The sequence below is a fragment of the Lytechinus pictus genome, chromosome 1 (genome assembly GCF_037042905.1).
Source record: "Lytechinus pictus isolate F3 Inbred chromosome 1, Lp3.0, whole genome shotgun sequence".
NCBI lineage: Eukaryota > Metazoa > Echinodermata > Echinoidea > Temnopleuroida > Toxopneustidae > Lytechinus > Lytechinus pictus.
The window spans coordinates 38257134-38273627 of NC_087245.1; the positions used below are offsets into that span (position 1 = coordinate 38257134).

General features: G+C 36.4%; 1 protein-coding gene across 4 annotated transcripts; it reads right to left on the bottom strand.

The window, feature by feature from the left end:
• Nucleotides 1-557: 557 nt before the first annotated feature.
• On the bottom strand, nt 558-12340 carry LOC129262338 (tRNA-splicing endonuclease subunit Sen34-like). 4 transcript variants are annotated; one of them, XR_010294133.1, is made up of 7 exons: nt 12174-12340; nt 9960-10097; nt 6822-6916; nt 5652-6357; nt 4562-4729; nt 2225-3375; nt 558-1952 (listed from the first exon to the last, which is right to left on the bottom strand). XR_010294133.1 is itself a non-coding variant. In XM_054900446.2 (6 exons), exons 1-6 carry the CDS (start codon nt 12292-12294, stop codon nt 3188-3190), a joined length of 1416 nt encoding a protein of 471 aa, XP_054756421.2. In that variant the 5' UTR covers nt 12295-12330; the 3' UTR covers nt 558-3187. The 4 variants fall into 4 exon arrangements, 1 of the variants encoding a protein (XP_054756421.2); XR_010294134.1 differs by having other exon boundaries at nt 2387-3375; nt 12174-12330; XR_010294132.1 differs by having other exon boundaries at nt 2204-3375; nt 12174-12330.
• Between the last annotated feature and the right edge of the window lie 4154 nt (nt 12341-16494).

The following is a 16494-nucleotide window of genomic DNA, read 5'->3' on the forward strand; positions in this document are numbered from 1 at the left end:
TGGTCATTTTATTGGAATCTGTTCGATCTCACTTTAAGATCATTACCACAACTGGTATGCAATTTTTGTTCCTGACAACAAAAATGAAAATTTGAGAAAATATTGCATTAAATTACATATAGGCCAGACCTATTTAGGAATATTTGGATTGATTTTATACATGGGCATCTGATCAAAATAAATTTTTGATTTTAATTTATCCAATAAAACACATCTTTAGTTACATTATTCACATCATATCCACTTTAGGGAACTCACATTAATCTGGCAATGAATTAGAATAGCGACATGCACTTTGGGGATTTCCCAAAACTGAAGATAGGCTTTAATGCAATCTTGGATTGTAGTAACTAGGTGGCAAAAAGGTGAATTCAAAGCCAAGTTTGATCGTGGCATGTGGGTAGAATGAACATGATGAAGATGATTGCAATTTAATTCAGAAAAGGAGCGATATTGAAAGGCAACCACATCCGAAACTTCTAGCTTTGAGAAAGTATGGACAACTACATCCATGGGTAGAAACAAAATAACAGAATAAAGCACTACAGTTCAGCAGGTTCAACTTGTGCATAATACAGAGATGATTTATTTTTCTTCCCTGCAAAATATGAATTTTAATAAGTTGACAAAACTGTGATGGCAGGCATACATTCAATTATGAACCACATCTCTTTCTAGGACACAACTTCCCTCTTAGAACCAAACAAACAAGACATGATTAAACTATATTTGTCCGATCTATAAAAAGTAGCTACTTTTCATTGCGCATAGATTAGGCCTAATAAAAAATGGTTATTTTGCCCTCATAAGACCCAGATCAGAGAGATGGGCTGGTCGGTCGGTTGGTTTTCTTTTTTTTTTTTTTTTTAAATACCTTTGTTGCTGCACTGCACAAAGAAATTCATGCATGGGATGATTGTCAGACATGTCAAAACACATATTAAAGCCACTGAATACAAATTTGAGCAAATTCTTTGCCCAAACCTGACATTTTCTCACAAAAAATCACTTCACTTGTATATTTTGGGTCTGCCAAAAAAAAAATAATAAAAAATGACCATGTTTTTCTCACATTTTAGGGTCTGTCAGATGAGGGCAATGTATTATTTTTTTAGGCTTTATAATAATTCAAATTTCACCCCGATACCTGATTCATCCCCCCCCCCCTGCCAAATGTAAACATCAGACAAGTAGATACATGTAGGTGTAAGTTTTGAACAAACAATAAAAAAGAAAAAAAGCCAAAACTTCTTTTGAACCTGCACCAATCTGTTTTACTTATTTGTCTCCTCTCTCACACAACATTTACAGACCAAGGTTTGATTCCCCTTCAAATTGATATAAAAATCAATTAAATTTAAACTTTCATTTTCAAATTCTACTCTTCTTCATATCATATCCATGTCATACTATAATTTTAAAGCATTCCTGAGTTAGTGCTATTCTATACTGAAGGGTAAAGTGTACTTTGGTGTGTACATCATTAACATATCAATATTACAACGATAGATTTATACGGTAATTAGGCTAATGATGTCATGTAACCACTTTCCTTTTCTTCAATTTTCAGGAAATCATAATCATTTCCTTGTTTCATAGATGTGTGTCAAAACATGTGTCCCTTGTAACAAAAGAAGTTTCAGCAATGTTTAACTTACACATTAAATCAGTAGTCGATCCCAATTTACATTCTTGGAGAACAAAATTTGAATTTACATAATTTCCCATGATTGCTAAAAAAGAATAAGAGGAGAGATGACACCATCAGGGGCCTGTTGCAGAAAGAGGAGCGATTAAACGCAAGTAAAAATATCAAGCGCAAGTCCCGAATACGGTTGCTTCATTAGCTGAAAATCAAGTTGCACAAGATTTTTTGAGTTTGCGTTTGATCTCAACTCTTTCTGCAATGGGCTGTTTTCACAAAATATTCATTAGAATATTCATTAGGTGGGCTGATGATGTCACATCCCCACTTTCCGTTTTCTTATGTTATTACATAAAATCATATTTTTTCCATTATTTCATACTTGTGTGAATAATACGTCTCCCTTATAATGAAATAAGTTGCAGCAATAAAAATCTAATGCACTAAATCAGTTGTCAATCCAATTTTTCTTGTTCTTGGAGGAAAAAAATTGAATAAACCTTAATTCATATAATAAAATACAAAAGAACAAGTGGGGATGTGACATCATCAGCCCACCTAATGAATTTTCATGACGACTGTTTTCACAAAATTTTAAAATTCAATAACTTTGTTATTTAGTATACGATTTTGATGAAATTTTTGGCATTTTGCTAAGTGAATTCTACTCTATTTACTAAACTTAAATACTTTCAGCCCAGACCATCCCTTTAAACATCACATTCCATTTTCTTTGGTGACATGCATTAAATATATATAAAGGCAACTGTAAAAAGCAAATGTTTTAAAGAAATGTAGGTTTCCATAGAGATATAGATTGGCAAACACATGTATGCTACACACTGAGACAAGGTTTGATGACCTGATTTTTCACCTATGCATAGTTTTCGTAAATAAAACAAATAATGCAATGATTTTGGCTTGAGATGCTAGTGACAATGTTATGTAAAAGCACTAGCCTTGTGCTGTTGTAAATAACCTTGAGTCTCCTGCATCGCTATCAAGGCGCTCACACACGTGCATGAATATTGCACCAATAGAATAGCCTTCTGGGTCAATATCATCAAGTGATTCAAGGCATTGTTAATACTGAACATCGAGTAGAGAACCTCAGTGAAGAGTGACTTTTGGGACATATGACAATCACTGGACAATATTTCTCATTTATTCTCAAGCTAGCTTCTTCAAAGTGACTCCTGGGTATTTTGTAGTGCTTCTGCTTTGCTTCTGAAGAGTTACAAAAGTGCTTTCACAAGCTTTTCGACTGCTTCTGGAGAGTGTCCACACCACTTCTGCAATGCTTCCAGGGTGCTTCCTCAGTTCTTCCGGAGTGCTTCTGAAGTGTTTCCAGAGTGCTTCCTCAGTGCTTCCGGAGTACTTCTGCAATGCTTCCAGGGTGCTTCCTCAGTGATTCCGGAGTGCTTCTGACGTGTTTCCAGAGTGGTTCCTCAGTGCTTCCAGAGTGCTTCTGAAGTGTTTCCAGAGTGCTTTCAAGGTGCTTCTGCAGTGCTTCAGTCCTGACGAGCAGACCAACCAACATTCTCAACTTATACCAGCCCACTGCAGAGAGGTACAGACAACTTCTTTCTGATTATTGACCGAGCAAAGGACAACAGCCTTCTTGACAAAAGTTCCTAACCTACCATGGCTGATGAGCTCCAGTGGTGTTAGTTGTTTATGGTGAGGTACACACACTACAATGAAGTAGGAATGGAAGAGTAATGGGTCACCTGTTGTCAAAGATAAATGTAAAAATCAAAATCAATTACAAAATTGAATTCATATGTAGTAATTAGAAGTTGTAAATCCTATATACAGTAGCCGATACCTGGTTTGAGCACCGTGTTCAATGTTTATTGGTATTCAAAGTGGCAATATGCATGAGAACAGGTGAGGTGCAATCTTAAAATCTATTCAAATCTTAAATACAGGAAGCATACAGAAAGTAGAAAGTCATATAGATGAGAGTGAAACAATAAATACTAGGAAATTTTACAGAAAAGTTGACATGTTTTTAAAGACGAAAGGGATAAAGGAACAACCTAAAAAGAGACACTCTCAGGGGACCATTTTCAAGGACCCATGAAGAGGATACGTATCTCACTAATCAATGAAGCACAAGGTAAACATTTTGATATTCAGATTTGCAAGCAGGACATTTGAAGGATGTTTTGAAAAAAAAGATGTAAATTTCAATTCTTATAAGAAAACAGTCTCTCATTTGCCCCATCTTCTACTATACTTCAGAAAGCATTTGAAAAGCTAACATGAAAATGTACATTAAAGTCACTATTATCAAATTATTAAAGGTCAAGTTCACCCAAGTAAAATGTTGATTTGAATAGAGAAAAATCAAACTAGCAGAATGCTGAAAACTTCATCAAATCGGATGTAAAATAAGAAGACATTTTAAAGTTTTGCTCAGTTTTCACAAAACAGTGATATGCACAATTCATTGACATGCAAATGAGACAGTCTATGATGTCCCTCACTCACTATTTCTTTTGTTTTTATTGTTTGAATTATACATTATTTTGTTTTACACAGATTTGACAAGGACCAACTTGACTAAACCATATAGTATTCAACAATGCTAATTCCACATGATCAGGGAGGAATTAATCGTTGTTTCACTTGACAATGAGAAGAAAATTAGAATATTTCATGTAATGAAATACAAAAGAACTAGTGAGTGGATGACGTGATCAGTCTCCTCATTTGCATACCGACCAGGATGTGCATATAACTGTTTTGTGAAATTAAGCGAAACTTTGAAATGTCATAACTTTCTTATTTTACATCCGATTTTGATGAAATTTTCAGTGTAATACTTGTTGGAGTTTTCTCTTTTTATTCAAATCAACTTTCTGTTGGGGTGGACTTTTCCTTTAATATCATGACAATTCTCTTTTTTACCTGGATAAACCAAGAAGTCTCCACCAAACTTGGTGCCGGATGTCAGGTAGTATCCCATCTCCCAGAAATGACGGAACACCCTACATTTGAGAATCTCTCTCTCAGTAGAAGGGTATCGCCAGGCGCTAGGAGGTGCTTCCAAGATAAACTTGCTGTCTGGTGGTTCCGCTGTCAGGCAAAGATTGATACACAGATGGTTTTTAAAAATTATTAATGAAGTCAAACCCAAGTGCCAATTAAACAAAGCTATCTGTAATTTGACAGCTGAAAATTGGGGAAGCATTATTGGCTTCTCATTCATTTTAAAACACATTTGGCTAAAGTAGAAATATGCTGCAATTTACATATACACTGTCTTTAAGAAATATTGTTTGTAAAAAGAATTTTATTTTCAAAGTTTTTTATAGACATGATTATTTGGAAAATTATCAGAAATTTCTTTAAAAATGCTTTCAGTTGACATTTTGCGGTTTCATTTCCCGTCAATTTGTTGCGAAGCTATGAAACAGAAAGATTCTCCTATTTTAATGGATTACAAGTCCATAATTTTTTAGTATAAGATTTGTCTATTTTACATTTTTGGGTCCGGTCTGGGTCTTTAACTGAATTCATTGCATAGACAGCATGTGAAAAAAATTACTTGGGATGATGCAATAACCAGGTTGATTATTAAGTAAAAATATTCTAAATACCACTTGAAACAGCAAATCTTTGTATACTTTCGGGATTTGTTCTACATTTATGTAGAAACATTAAGGAAACATCAAATTCAAATATAAATGGATAATTATGGATTTATATGAGAATTCAACTACAAAGTATTATATTGTCCCATGACAAAAGGCCATAATTGACATTTAATAATTTTGGAGATAATGAGAAAAAATGTATTTGCATTTATATGAAGATATTGATAGTGTGTCATTTTTCAAATTTAGATTATGAAACGAACTGAAACTTGCGATAATCCTTTTTTGATCTACATGTCAAACTTGATGAACCAAGTCCCTTACACTACATACTTCAATTTTGAAATAAAAATGGCAGATATGGGCTTTTTTCATGGGGCATGGGGGTGGTGGCAGTATACCTATCAAGAGTTGGACTGAGCAGCCATCTTCTTTGACGTTATCCTCCTCCTCCTGATGCATGATCGATCTCTTAGGGCAATCTTCAGGAGTCTCCTGATCAGCACAGCACTCACTGACTTCATGAGGAGACCTTTCACTTCCATCGTTCCTCTTTACTTCGGAACTTGCACCATGCTTTTCCTCTGTTACTCCGTTATCCTGAGGCGGAGAAGATCTAGTTCTTCCTGATTTGTCCTCCAGAAATGTCCCATCTCCCTTCCTGCAAGTCTCACGGTCGTCACCTAGAGGAATGTCCCCATTTGCTTCTTCTTCCGCTGCTTTGTTTCCAGCTCTTTCATTGCTGCAACTCATTCCTTCTTTTCTCTCGTTCTCTCCCTCAACGATTGGTTCATCCAAAGAGTGAAGCCTTCCATCCATGCCTTCCTCATTCACCAATAGGCAATCATTTCCTTCTCCTTCTACCTCTCCTATATCACCCTTGATTGTCATTTGCTCTGCAGGCTTTATTTCTTCAGCTTCCTTCTCCTTTCCCTCACAATTAGTTTCCATCTTTTCAGTAGGATCGTCTCTTTCTTCTTGCCCTGTTCTCTTGGACAACTCTTTTCCCATCTTTTTCCTTTGTTCCTTCTTTCTTCTTCTCCCTTCTTCAATCACCTCCCTCAGCTGATTCCTCTGTTCCAAGACATGCTCTTGCCACAGAAGTTTCTGAAATACAAAATCATATGAAGGTTTCCTTTTAATGTCAAACTTTGTTTTACTGCAAAAAAATATAAAAATCTGCACAAAAAACCAAGTAGAACTTCAATGATTCTTTGTACGACAGTAAACGGATTACACAGTGAAATTAATTTACACTATTTTTTATAGGGAAGGAGGGCTACAATTGTCTTCAATCTTATCTAGGAGTATTTTTTAATTGATCACATGCAGCTTAAAAAACCGTGGAATATTCTTCCTTTTCTTGATAGTTTCAAAATGAATGAAAACAAATTCAAGGAAATATGGAAAATAGAAGGCAATTTCATGGGTGTAATTGTAAAGATGTAAAACGCAAAATTTCGGCAACTTTGGAGGATTTTTTTTAAATACCCCTGCTGGTTAACCCTATAAACTGCCTGTTTATTTATAGAGTTTTAACATTTTCAAAATAAACATAATGGACATTTTACCTGTTTTTTGATAGAATCCATCCTCTGTTGGTCAAAAGCCTTCACTTGGTATTTACTTGGTTTGGCTACAGACATTGTCACGAGTCTACCAACTCCTATGACAAACAAGTCAAAGAGAAATACATAAACAATCACTAAATGCATGAGAACAGTAAGGCCTCAATACGATTCCTTTAAAAATAGCGTCTTGAAAAATCATCAACTTCAATCTGGCCTAACTGATACAGAATCAACGCCTGCAATGTTTGTGAAACTGTTGGACTAATTCGATAATAGCATTCCAGTTGTGGTAATAATCGAAATATGGCTGAACAGAATCCAATAAAATGACAACCAAAGGGTTTACAGATATGTGCCGTATGATATTTCGGAGAGAAAAGATGCAATTGCTGAGAAATTCCAGTCAGGTACAGGGTCTTTTTCCAAGCAATAATAATGAGCTGTGTGAAGGCCGAGTTGGCAATCAGCAGTGTGATTTACTTTTTTTTTTCAAATCAAATTTTTGGATTTCACAAAGACAAGTATATGACAATCCTTCTCTACAATGATATGGTGACTATACCCGTAAGGCACTATTTTGAATTCTTTCTCATGACATAGTTTCCTGCAAGTACACGTACAGGTATATTGTGTCTTGCCCTCAAAACCCAGATGAGAGATTATTCGTCTACTCCTCATCCAAGTTATGGAACAGCCCTCCATGGCCCAGGGAAGCATGGGTGCTAGGGGGGCTAAAGCACCCCCAAGATTTTCCTGGGGGGTGCAGCATGTGTCATTGTCTGTAGGCAGTACCCCCCCCCCCCCTGGAATTCTGGTAGGTGTGGCAATATGGAGATATCAGGGTGCTACATAACTTTTTAGAAGCACTTGCCCAATCGGGCAAGTGAATTTCTAAATAGTTGGAAAAAACTTGCCCGAAAAAAAATCTTTCAAAATAAGGTTTTACCGCTGCAAAAGATAGAATGGTTTTATATACCATTGCCCCTTTCCTCTCTTTAGACGTGAACTATTGTACTTTGTAATTTTTTTTCAAGGAAGAAAGAAAGAAAGAAAGATAAAGGGAAGGTGAAAGAATGGGTGAAGGAAAGATTGAAGGAGAGAAAAAAAATGAAAAACAAGAGATGAATGGAGAAAAAAGAATAAAGAAAAGAAAAAAAGGTTTCCTTCATTCTTTGAATAAAGAAAAAGGGAAAGAAAAGAACAGGAAAGGAAGGGAAAATGAATTAATGGGTGAAAGAAAGAATGGAAAGAAATAAAAAAGGGGGAAAGAAAGTAAGAATGAAGGAAAAAAGATTTCCTTCATATTTTGAAAGAAAGAAAAGAAAGAAGGAAGGAAGGAAGGATGGAAAGAAAGAAAGAAAGAAAGAAAGAAAGAAAGAAAGAAAGAAAGAAAGAAAGAAAGAAAGAAAGAAAGAAAGAAAGAAAGAAAGAAAGAAAGAAAGAAAGAAAGAAAGAAAGAAAGAAAGGGGAAGACAGGAAAGAAGCAAAAAAGGAGAGAAAGAATAAGGAAAAAGAGAAGGAAAGAAGAAAATAAAGATTGAAAGAAAGGATGAAAAGAATGAAGTGAGAGAATAAAAAAAAAGAAAAATAATGGAAGAAGGAAGCAAAGAAAAAATAGAGGAAAGAAAAAATGAAGAAATTTTAAAAAAGAAGGAAAGTACATGTAAGAAAATGAAGGAAAGAAAAAAAAATTAACAGAGAGAGAAAAAAGATCAGGAAAGAAAGCTAGGAAAGATTGAAAAGAAAGATAGATGGAACAAAAAAGGCAAGCGGGAAAGATAGGATAGAAAAGAAAGAAAGAGAGAAGGAAAGAAAGAAAGAAAGAAAGAAAGAAAGAAAGAAAGAAAGAAAGAAAGAAAGAAAGAAAGAAAGAAAGAAAGAAAGAAAGAAAGAAAGAAAGAAAGAAAGAAAGAAAGAAAGAAAGAAAGAAAGAAAGAAAAAAAAAAGGAAGGAATGAAGGAAGGAGCAAGGATTACTTACGGAAGGAAGAAAAAGAAAGAAAGAAAGAGGAAGAAGGATCAAATTTGAAACAAAACAAAAAATGCAATCATGTAATAAAAATCTTGCTGATATTTCTTTTAAATATATTTTGAAAATTGTTGGAAAAATAAACGTTTTAGAAATGAATAAAAATTTACAGAGAAACATTGACAAACTTAAAAATCAAATGAATCATTGCGGCATCGTGGACTTGCACGCATCTTTCTTCCCACTACACCGATCACAACACTCAAAACAACAGCTGAAACTAGTAATGAAAACTCAATAACTTGCTCCTCCGATCACATCACCAAATCAGTGATCTGAGAATCCAGTATAAAAAATTTCCCGCCGATTTTGTGATTATTTTGTTGGAAAAAGTATTTTTCATGTGAGCTTGTTCACTTTGGTTCGGAGTTTGATCGGGGATAGTACAGGTGTGCACAGCAGCATGGAGATCCATGCATGCCTGCCACACAGGCTGGAGGCTGGGCGCACCAGCCACATGTATGCTGACTCTGTGTGTAGATCACAAAAATGTCGCAAACTGGCTTGCAATTTGAATTGAGGGAAGTTGTTAACTTTGTTTTTTTCTCTCTCTCGTCTTTATTTTTGCATGTGAAGTATGGGGAAACTTTGTAAAATTTCATTTCACAGTGAGAATTTTGCTTGCCCGATTCGGGCAAGTAGTTTTTGTCTTTACTTCAAAACACTTGCCCGACTCTAACTTTTACTTGCCCTGGGCAATCGGGCAAGCGCTTATGTCGCACCCTGAGATATGTAACTAAAATTATCTACAATTTATAATGACCCCCCTTTTTTTTCTTCATTTTTTGTCAAATTTTTCAGGACCAAAATGATCTTCATTGTGTAGTGCTTGTCAAATTTACATCGATACCCCCTGTATAAAAAATTGTTCTAAGGGTCTTCCAGCCTCCCTGAAGACATCATAAACTTCTTTTAAAAAAACACATCAACAATTTTATTTCTGATTCTTCTTAATATCCTTCAAAATTCTTGAAAAGTGCCTTTCGATGGGCACTCTACAAAGTGGACATGGTCCAACATTAATATCACTAACGCAGCTCAGCACATAACCAACATACATATTTAAAAATTAAAAAAAACATTTACTCTTCATATATGTGTTATACATACCATGTTGAAGGAGCACAGCTGCTTCTTCTGGCATGAGTTGTAGAGGTAGACCAAGCTGTATATTCTGCCTTGGAGCTCCAGGCAAAGCACCTATCAATGAACCCACAATATGGTGTTCACGACGAAGTATTTCAACTTCTGTGTAAAAAAATCAAAGAAATCACTATTACGGTATAATGTGATAAATTAGTAATAATAGCATAAAAAGCACCCACAATTTAATAATTTGGCAAATTCGCGTATGCGCCCTCAGTATATCGATCGGCCAGTTTTGTTTGCAATTTTGAAAGTGAGTGAACGAACGCGGCTTTCTTGCCTCGATGTCAGGATTCATGCAGTCTGTTAGACCTTCATCCATAGCATTGAGGTGGGTGCATTTCTTTTTTTCCCCTTTAATATTGAGTGTTTTTGGTAACCCAAACCTCGAAGGTACCCATGACATGGTAGTATTTGTTAACTGTGGCAGCCTATGGCTACCTTCTGGGATGCTGCTAGACAGCTGGCAGCCATCTGTTTCGAGGAGTTTTTTAAACATTTTTAAATTTCTCGTGCAGCCGCCATTAAGGGGGTTAACAATGCAAATTCCCCCCGATGGCACTCATTGATTTGTGTCTTCATTTCATAAAATATATAAAACGAACTGGACCAAAATAAAGGATATTATACCGCTTTGGCCTGAAATGCACCAAAACAGGAAAAAATAAACTTAAAAGGAAAAAAAAAACGGTGACTTACTTCGGCTGTCGCACAACTCCCACTTCCCTGGTTTATCCAAACTTAAACAGTTAAAGGAGAATGAAACTCTTGGAGCAAGTTAGCTTTTGTGAAAGCAGAAAAATCAAAGAATAAGATCAACAAAAGTTTGAGTAAAATAGGACTAGAAATAGAAGAGTTATGAGCATTTGAATGTCGAGATCACAAATGCTATGGAGATCCTCCCATTGGCAATGCGACCAAGATCTATGATGTCACAGATGAACAACTCTCCCCTTTTGGACACTGAAAATATACCCCAAAACATCTCTTTTTGCTCATTCTAATCATATGACAAACGATTCATCAATGATATAATGTTGTGAAACCTCTGTACTTGTCCTCTCATAAAGAGAACACCTCACCTTGTGATAGACTCTATAAAAGTGAGAATATAAGTGAAATAAGTACTAAAGTAATGAGGGAGTTGTACGTGTGTGACATCACAGATCTTGGTCGCATTGCCAATGGGAGGATCTACATGGCATTAGTGATCTCAATATTCAAATGCTCATAACTTTCTTATTATTCATTCAATCTTCCTCAAACTTTCAACAATATGTTTCTTTGATTTTTCTCTTTGATATGGATTCAGCTGGTTTCAAGGGTTTCATTCTCCTTTAATACATAAAAATACGGCCATTGAGTCCCTTTAGTCGACTTAGAACTTCGGTCTCTGTAATTGGTGAGTGGAGCCCAGGATGTTCAGCTGAACAACCAATATAACAGAGACCGAAGCTTTTGGTCTAGGCTCCGGCACGCGAAGTGGGCCGAAGCTCTCTGGGTTACTGTCCCTTTAACCCAGGGAGCTCCGGCCTGCTCCTTGTAATACTACTAAACTAGGCAGACATGGGTACTCTCCAAACTGGGTTAGAATGGGGTCGCAATGAAAGTGGAAAAAATAAATTATGCACTTACCTCGATTATATTAGATGAAGGTCTATCGTGACACAGAATCCTGACATCGAGGCACAAACTGGACACTCAAAAAAAGGAAAAGTTAGACTCCATGTCGTGTTCGTTCTCAGTATCGATCGGCCATGATTTTGTTTTCAATTTTGAAAGAAGGAGAATGAACGAGACAGAACTTCCTTTTTTTGAGGGTCCAGTTTTTTGTGCCTCGGATGTCAGGATTCTGTGTCACGATAGACCTTCATCCATATAATCGAGGTAAGTGCATAATTTATATTTCCCCTTTTATTTGGGGTGCTATTACGACCCCATTCTACCCCATTTTTGGAGAGTATCCTCTGCCTAATAATATTATTACACGGACGAGTCCTGGGCTCCGGCCCGCGAAGCGTTACCTTCCCCTCAGCTCTCCGGGGCAATAAACACGCTGGTCCGTAGAATTTGGGGACCACCACTTTTTCGAATCCAGCTCCAGGCATCACGCACGAGTCATTTCTTTCACAATCACACATTACCTTCGTTTTTTCACTAAATAGCACATGTTCTTACCATCAGCATGCCAAACACAAAGTTGTCCAGCGATTAAATGTAGATTTATCAACTGTTTCGACGCCATCTGTAGCGTTGTTCTGATCGACGGCTCTTGCGAGCATGAACGATGATCACACATGTCGAAATGTCGCCCTCTAGCTAGCTCGGCAGCTCGTAGACTAGACATGACTGAGATCAGTGCTCAAACCAAACTACGGAAATATTGTGGCGGATGGGGGGGGGGGGGGGCCGGGGGGGGGGGGGGGTCCGACCCGTACCAGTGCCCCCCATGTTTTATGCATTAAACATTAAAGATCAATGTTTCATACATAGCGATGTTCTCCCGGCATTTTGCCACGAGCCCCGCATTTAGCGGGGCTCTCCGCTAAAAAAAGCTATTAGAAAAATAATAATAAAAAAAAAAAAAATCATTTTTATGTAAATAATTTGTATGCCGTCCTTGAAAGTCACAGCATATATTTTTAATGGAAATTAACAAAAGGGAGGAACTTCTTTTATGCTTGTCAAATTTTCCTCGGGAAAATGTGCTACCCAGCCTCGTAGAAAATCCTGGATCCGCCCCTGGTATCCACCTTTATGGTACAAACAGCAAAAAATCTGGGGGCGTCTTATAAGACTGAAGTTTAAATATAATTTAGCTTTAGTTTAACAAACTAGATAAGGACTAAAGCTTGAATTGATAACGGGGGCTTATAGGGGAAGTTCACCCCTGACTAAAAGTTTGCTCTAAAAATAGGCCTACCCGGGGAAGAATGGGTGAAAGTTTGAGGGGAAATCTATCAAAGATTAAGAAGATTGTAAGAATTTTAAGTTTTTTATTTATCACGTATATAAGAGCAGCTGCCCTATATAAAATGCATAAATTTTTAATGGCCCATGATATGATTAAAAAAATATTTCTTTCAAGAGCGGATGTGAACATTTGTGTTGATTCATTGTCTACGTGATATCAGTAACACAAAATTAATGATGAAGAGAAACTTATTTAAATTGACTTAATTGTCTATTGATATCCTTTAGGTAAAATTCTAATTACTTTTAAAATCTTTTATGCATTTTCCTCAGACTTTAACGAATATCTTGCATTTTCTGCTATTTTTTTAGATCGTCAGAGTGAACTCCCCCCTTTTTTAAAGTTTTTGAAAAATGGCTTTTCTCAGGACTCTTTGCATAGAATCATACATGTATGCACATTGGCGGCGGAAGCCAAAAGATTTAAGGGGGTCCACCTGAAATTTTGGGATGGACTCAGGTAAAAAATTTGACAAGCAAAAACAAAAAATAAGGTTATCAACCAAAATTTTAGGGGGGGCACAAGAATTTTAGGGGGGTCCACCTGAATTTAGGGGGGGGGACGCAGAAAAAAAAAAGGTATCAACATAAATTTTAGGGGGGGGGTCCGTCCCCACCCCACCTCAAATTTAGGGGGGACATGACCCCCGTCCACCCCCCCGCTTCCGCCGCCTATGTGTATGCATCTCATAAATCAATAACTGCAACCGCGAAGCGCGTGACTTGAAAAAGAGATTCAATGCTGCATATTATGAATTAATGAATAAGTACGTATCTCGTTCATCAAATATTTCTATTGAGAGCGCGAAGTGCGAGCTAAAAATTAGATGCATAAGCACTCATGAAGCGAAAGCATCTCAAATATCACAAGCCAGATAATTTTTTATGAATGTTTTTTTTTTTTTACCTGAAAAATAGGGGCATGTGACCCCAGCCCCACCCTCGGATCCGCCACTAAACATGATGCGTATATATCTCGTTAATTAAAATTCTAAATAAACCTCGAAGCACGGAGCAAAAACCGAGTTTCATACATTGACTTAAAAACAGGAAGAGCTATTTTGATCCTCTTAATAGGCAATGATCGATATTCATCATATAAAACAGGCAATACGAGCGCGAAGCGCAGTAGAATTTTCTGTTTGTAAAATTACTGTGATGTATTTCTTTTCCTATTTCCAAGTCCCCCTTCCTTTATTCTATATTGACTTTTATATCTCCTCTTAAAATTCTTTACGGCCCCTGGATTCGCCAAAGTATTATACTTTGGATGAGAATAATATAACAAGTGGAATATGCCTCTGAGAGTCTTGCCTGCATTACCCGATTCAATATAGCACCGGTGCTGACAACTAAGATTGTTCTTTTTCACAAAAACCAATATATATATATATATACATACATATTATATATATGTATATATATATTAAATTTGTTGGCCTCAAATGACCTCTGACAATGATCATGTGACATGAAACTTGAAAAGCTGACACTTTATTAAAGGTCAATTCCACCCGAGCAAAACGGTTTATTGAATAAATAGAAAAAAATCAAACTAGCATAACGCTGAAAATTTCATTAAAGTCGGATGTAAAATAGGAGTTATGACATTTTAAATTTTCACTTATTTTTCACAAAACATTGATATGCACAACTCAGTGAAACGCAGATGAGACAGTCGATGATGTCCCTAACTCACTATTTCTTTTGCTTTTTATTGTTTGAATTATACAATATTTCATTTTTTTTTACAGATTTGACAATAAGGACCAACTTGACTAAACCATACAGTATTAAACAAACCCAATCCCACATGTCCAGGGAGGAATTGATCGTTGTTTCACTTGACAATAAGGATAAAATAAGAATATTCATATATCATTTAATAAAATACAAAAGAAATAGTGAGTGGATGACATCATCAGTCTCCTCATTTGCATACCCACCAGGATGTGCATAAATAACTGTTTTGTGAAATTAAGCGAAACTTTTAAATGTCATATAACTTTCATATTTTACATCCGATTTTGATGAAATTTTTAGTGTTATGATTGCTGGATTTTTCTATTTTTATTCAAATCAACCTTTGTTAGGGTGGACTTGTCCTTTAAGCATCAATATCCTTAAAAATAGTATTTTTTAAATTATCAATCCGGGCGGATAATGTCGCGACCGCGAGTGATTTAAAAAAAATTTTACTATTTTGAAGAGTGACCCGAATAAGCTTGATGAAATGTTTAATTGCTAATTTTCCCCTCTTATTATTTTCTCTACATTATTTCTTCCTCCTTTTACTTTATCCATTTTCCCCTCTTCCATCTCTCTTTGTTTTTCGCCTCCAGTATAGATGGACGCGGCTGCTTTGGCTCCTGGATCTGCCCATATCTTTCCATGTCCCTTCCTAATCTTTTTATTTGGTACAAGACGAGGCACTGGCTTTTATGCTATTATGGATTCGCAGTTTTATGAAAATAATTTTAAGGAACAAAAGACGCCCCCACTTTCGGCAAATTCTTTCTATAACTATGTATCTCTATTCCTTTCCCCCTTCTTTATTATTTCTACTCTCCTTTGTGCTATTAATCTCTTCATTGCCGGGATAGGTGTATAAGCCAGCAGCTTGGGGAATTATCGGGCACGAGGGCGTTTCTACCCCAGACTTTACCCCCCTGCTTTTTTATCATCTCTCTCCCCTTCTCATTTTCACTTCCCCTCTAATTCTTTCCTTCTCGCTTTCCACTTTTTGGCTCTGGTTCTGCGTCTGCCGAAGGCAAGGTCCTTTCGCACCCGGACTTCCCCCATTTTTAAGTTCTTCTTTAAAGGGACAAAAAAAATGTTTGTTAATAAAAAAAAATACAAGTGGAACACTTTTGGCAGTCTCGCCTGCATTGCACAATTCGATATAGCAGCAGTGCTGCCTTTGAAAACAGCTTATGAATGAATTATTCACAAAAGAAAACACTAATATAATAAAATATGTCCATTGACCCAAAATGACCTTTGACCATGATCATGTGGCATATGACATGCATGTGCAAAACGATCATTCATACAGTACTTGATTACCCTTATGTCTATGTTTCATGAACTAGATCTATTAACTTTCTAAGTTATGATACCAATTCAACACATACTCGCAACACGGCCAAATTTCATAGACCTTCTATGACCTTTGATCTTGGTCATGTGACCTGAAACATGCTCAGGATATAAAGGGATACATGGTTGCTCTTATGTCCAAGTTTCATTATCTATATCCTAAAAGTTATGACAATTCCACACATACCCTCAACATGACCATTTTTGTTGACCCTAAATGACCTTTGACCTCGGTCATGTGCCCTGAATCTTGCACAGGATGTTCAGGGATACTTGATTGCTCTTAGGTCCAAGTTTCATGAACTAAATCCATAAAAAAATTTACGATTCCACAAATACCCCAACATGGCCAAAGTTCATTGACCCCAAGTGACCTTGGTCATGTGACCTGAAACACAGACAAAATCTTCAGTGATGCACCATTACC